The following is a 5,083-nucleotide window of genomic DNA, read 5'->3' as shown; positions in this document are numbered from 1 at the left end:
TTTACTCTACTACTTTCCCTCCCATCCTGGCAGCTTTCCCAGGGAAATCTTTCCATTCCCAAGAAGGCCCTGAAATTTGTATTATCTTCAGACCCCACAAAACCTGGATCTGCTCTTGGTTTCTGACAAATTTGCAGAGAATTTGTCCAGAAACAGTAACTCACAAATACCCAAAAATTTTGTAAGGTGAGTCCAAGTGGATTCATAATCTCTAGGAAGTCTCCTCTGATTTCATACACCAACTTATGATAGGAGTAGGCATGTTTCTCCTCTTAACAGGTGTGTCTTTTATTCCTAGGTCTCTCATTCCTTTGGGGCTGCTTTCTGGGGCAAAGGACATGCTTGCTCTCTCTGGCCCTTGCTAGTGGCTTTTGTAAGACTGTTTCAAATCAATGCTTGCTGCAGACCCGAGCTCTAGTCTCTGTAACTCTGGCTGTGGAAGGAAGCCATTTGTTTGAGCTTACAAGTTTTTTTATTTTTAAAATATGATTTCAGATTTGTTCAGGGTTGGCAGTCCTCTTTCCCTTTTCTATTTTCTTATAAGAAATCTCAGAGAAAAAAATTCAGGCAAAACACCAATGTTTTGTGGGCTGATAACACTGAAAAGGATGCCATTTACTAGAACAAGGAAGGCTAGTTAAATTGGAAGAGCTGGTTGGATAGCTGATTGGATTCTGTTGTGATTAGACTGGGGATGATGGAATTGGGGTGGGGCTGATTTGAGTAGAATTTTGAAGAGACTTATAAATCCTGATCAGCAGTATGTTTCATTTGGAGAGGTTTTTCTTGAGAAGAGAGTATATGTTTTCTTGAGAGAAAATAATGTCTAATTTTATCCTAAATAACTACCAGAGGAGACCTCACTGAAAAGATCATATTTAAGCTCAGCCTTGAAGGGGTAGGGGAGCTGCCTATGTGTAAAGAGGCACATAGGAGGAGGAGCCATTTGTTTCAGTGTCTCAGCCATGTGTCTCAAGCTCTTCTGAGACACAAATTAGAAGAAAGGACCACTTGAGATCATGCTAATGAGAGAGTTTGCTGATGTATCTGTTTTCCTACCTTAAACAAGAGAATGTTTCTCTTATTTCACTGTTAAGGACACTTGCTATTTGTTTTTACATTGAAACACTTTATCTTACTGTAGAAATTTTTCTGAGTGGTTTTCAAGTAAAGAGTTTTCAAATCATGAATGAATGTTCAATTTTATGAAATCCTTTTTTGGTACCTATAAGATGATGTTATTTTTCATTTCCTTCATTAATATTCTGATTATATCATTAGATCTTGTGATGTTGAATCATCCTTGCATTCCTGAGACACAGTCTGTTTGATCATTATGTATTATTCTTTTAGCATTTTGCTTTATTGGTTAGATAATATTCTATTTAGCAAGCTTTCGTTTATGCTTTATTTTCTATTGTCCTTTTCCAGTTTGGCAATCAGATAAGTATAGCCTCATCTAAGTAGCTTTACAACCTTTTCTATAGCATGGAAGATTTCTATAATCAGTTGTTTTCTTAAAAATTTGCTAGGTTCACCTATAAATATTGTGTCTCAAGGTTTTTTTAGGGGTCATACTTTGATCCAGATTCTTATTTGGGATATTTGAGCTTTTTTGTTTTTGCTTTGATCCATTTTGTGTATGTCTCCTCTCTAGAAAATTGTCTTCTTATCGGTTGAAAATGTTGATGTCAGATGCTCATAAGATTCTCTTGAGATTTAGAAAAATTCTCTGCTATATTACTAGATCTGTGCACTGTTTAATGCCTAGTATTGTTTATTTCTACTTTCTATCCTTTCTTATCAATTATGCTCATGGTTTGTTGCATTTCTTAGTCTCTTCAAATGATATTTTTGGTCATCATCCTTCTGTTTTGTATGTATTATTTTTCATTAATTTCATTTTTATTCTTTCTTATTTCTTTACTCCTCCTTCGTCCATTTCCTAGCTTCTTCAATCAAATGTTTAGTTCATTTATTTTCACTCTTCCTTTTCCTTTTAATACAATGAAATATGTCTCTTAGTCTTCAGTGCTTCTCACTCTAAACTCTGTTTTTAAATAAATATATGGAAATTTGTGAAAATCATAACAGCTGGATGAATGATCACAATTAGCTATTCTGATGGCTGTGTAACCAGCACCAAGATTCCAAACAAAATATTAACGTTACTCCAGAGACCCCCTCATGCTCCCACTCACAACCTCTCTTTCTCAAAGGTAACCACTGCTCTGACTTCTCACATAGATTACTTTCCTCCTCCTTTATATATACTTATAGAAAAAGATGAAATTTCATGTAAAATTGGAATAATGAATTTGATAGTCTTTTAGGTCTGGATAATATTGCCCAGTATTATGTTTGCAAAATTATCCCTATATGTTCATGTAATTTTCAGTGCTCTATTGTATTCCATTGTAGGACTGTACCACAATGTATTTGTCCATTCTACTGTTGATGGACATTTGGGTTGTCTGCAGTATTTGCTACTAGAAATAATATTGTTATGAGCATTATTGGAGGTGACTTTCCATGCACAGCTGTACAGATTACCTAGACAGGTGGTAACAGTTGAATCATAGCACCTGTGTATGTCCTATCTTACACATGCATAAGTACAATTTTAGTAGATACTGTCCAAATAGTTTCCCGAAGTGTGATTTCCATTCCCTCTATGAGGGTATGAGAATTCCCATTGTTCTACATCAACACCACATCCTATATTATCAATCTTATAAAATTTTAGCCTTTCTTTGAGTGTGGGATACTAACCCATGGTGGGATCCCATGGTATTTTATTTGTAGCTCCTGAATAACTTTCTCCAAACATTAATGTTCAGGCTTTTGTATTCTTTCTTCTAGGTTTTGTTTTAAACACTGTCCTGGAGACAGTGCATTTGGAACAACATACACCCAGGACTGGGTGAGTCAGGAGGCCGCAGAGAACAAACCCCAGTGCCAGCTGAGGAAGGTCACAGAGTTGCACGCTCAGCCTCCTGTATCAGCTTCTGCCCAGAGGGCAGTCTCCTGGGGAAGCAGCAAGCCCAAAAACTATCATCTCATTTGCATCAAAGTCCACGGGTTGTTCCTGCTGACTCAAAGACACTCAAACTAATTTTGGAATAATAGCATTTTCCACCATCCTCAACTATCCAGACCATACCTGAAGACTTGAGAGTTTGTTGTTCATTATGGAGGCTATGAAGTCTCAGGCAAACTGTACCCAGAACCCAAGTTGTAGAATCATGACCTTCTACCCAACTGAAGAAGAGTTTAATGATTTTGAGAAATATATTATTTATATGGAATCTCAAGGTGCACACCGAGCAGGTGTGGCCAAGATAATCCCCCCCAAGGGGTGGGAAGCCAGGAAGACATACGATGACATCAGTGACATCCTAATCCCCACTCCCCTCCAGCAGGCTGTCTCCGGCAGGGCTGGTGTGTTCACTCAATACTCTAAGAAGAAGAAGGCCATGACAGTTGGGGAGTATCGCCACCTGGCAAACAGTGCTAAATATCAGGCACCACCAGACTTGGATTTTGACGATTTGGAGCGAAAATTCTGGAAAACCCGGCTCTACAGTTCACCGATCTATGGCGCTGACGTCAACGGCTCCCTGTTTGATGCAAACACTAAGCAGTGGAACCTCAGACACCTGGGTACCATTCAGGACCTGCTGGAGCAGGAGTGTGGGGTGGTCATCGAAGGCGTCAACACACCCTACCTGTACTTCGGCATGTGGAAGACCACATTCGCATGGCACACAGAGGACATGGACTTGTACAGTATCAACTATGTGCACTTCGGGGAGCCCAAAACGTGGTACGCGGTGCCCCCAGAGCATGGCTGGCGCCTGGAACGCCTGGCTAAGGAGCTCTTCCCGGCCAGTGCCCACAGCTGCAGGGCCTTCCTGCGGCACAAGGTGGCCCTCATGTCACCCACTGTCCTCAGGAACAACAGGATCCCCTTCAGTCGGGTCACGCAGGAGGCTGGCGAGTTCATAGTCACATTTCCCTACGGCTACCACGCTGGCTTCAACCACGGCTTCAACTGCGCGGAGGCCATCAACTTCGCCATGCCGCGCTGGATCGATTATGGCAAAGCGGCCTCTCAGTGCAGCTGCGGGGAGGCCAGGGTCAGCTTTCCCATGGACGTCTTCGTGCGCACCCTGCAGCACGAGCGCTATGAGCTCTGGAAGCGCGGGCAGGACCGGGCGGCGGTGAACCACGTGGCACCCGCGGCCACGGGCAGCCAGGAGCCGGGCACCTGGAAGGAGTTGTGGGTGACCGGGAGAGCCGCGCTGGGCCTCCGGGACCTGCCGCCCCGCCGCTCACTGAGCCCTGCCAGGCAGGTGGCTGTGGGGCGAGGGGGCCACCGCTGTGCCCCTAGGCTGCCCGCGTCTCGGCGCCGCGTGTGGGCCTCTGATCCTCCCTCTGCAGCTCAGGGCAGGGATGCCACTTGTCGGCTCCCGGAGCACAGCTCAGCCCTGCTGACAACCTGGGGCCCATCCGACCTGGGTCTCCACCCAACTGGCAGGCGGGGTCCTGGCCGTCGTCCTCGGGAGCAGGGGACTCAGGAGCTGACTGACCAGGCACCGGCCAAGAAGCGCCTCTTGCTGAGCACAGCATGCGCAGCTCAGGATCCCGATGCTCAGGCCCTGTCTTTGGACGGACCCTCACTGGACAACGCTGCACCGCCGAGCTCTGTGTTCCCACATTCTGCTAAGGCTTCCAGGTGCTGCTGTGTCCCTGCACCCTAAGCCCAGGGGACGTTTTGGTAGCCCGCTAAACTGACGCGTGGAGGCTCCCTAAGACTGGGCACGTGTACGCCTCAGAACCTTCACATCGTGCGGTGCTGCCACGGGACCTGCTTAGTCCACATTATTTATGACCTACAGCTCATTCTTCCTTCCAGACACCATTACCTCTTTCTACACTGATGATTTCTCTGTTGCCAGCGAGGTTTCATCCACTGGATGCTTGTTTCTGCAAATGAGGCCCCACAGACATTGCCAAAGCCTGATCTGCACCTAAACCCCATTCTCTCGGCCAGCTCTGGGTGCTGCTGCGATTTGGATGA

General features: G+C 44.9%; 1 protein-coding gene across 1 annotated transcript; it reads left to right on the top strand.

Annotated features, from left to right (window-relative positions):
• Nucleotides 1-2,811: 2,811 nt before the first annotated feature.
• LOC130685155 (lysine-specific demethylase 4D-like) lies at nt 2,812-4,763 on the top strand. The gene has a single exon (XM_057508325.1). The coding sequence runs from the start codon at nt 3,192-3,194 to the stop codon at nt 4,761-4,763; it is 1,572 nt and encodes a 523-aa protein (XP_057364308.1). The 5' UTR covers nt 2,812-3,191.
• The last annotated feature ends 320 nt before the right edge of the window (nt 4,764-5,083 follow it).

The sequence above is a fragment of the Manis pentadactyla genome, chromosome 10 (assembly GCF_030020395.1).
Source record: "Manis pentadactyla isolate mManPen7 chromosome 10, mManPen7.hap1, whole genome shotgun sequence".
NCBI classification, from domain to species: Eukaryota; Metazoa; Chordata; class Mammalia; order Pholidota; family Manidae; genus Manis; species Manis pentadactyla.
This window is presented reverse-complemented; position numbering and strand designations above follow the sequence as displayed.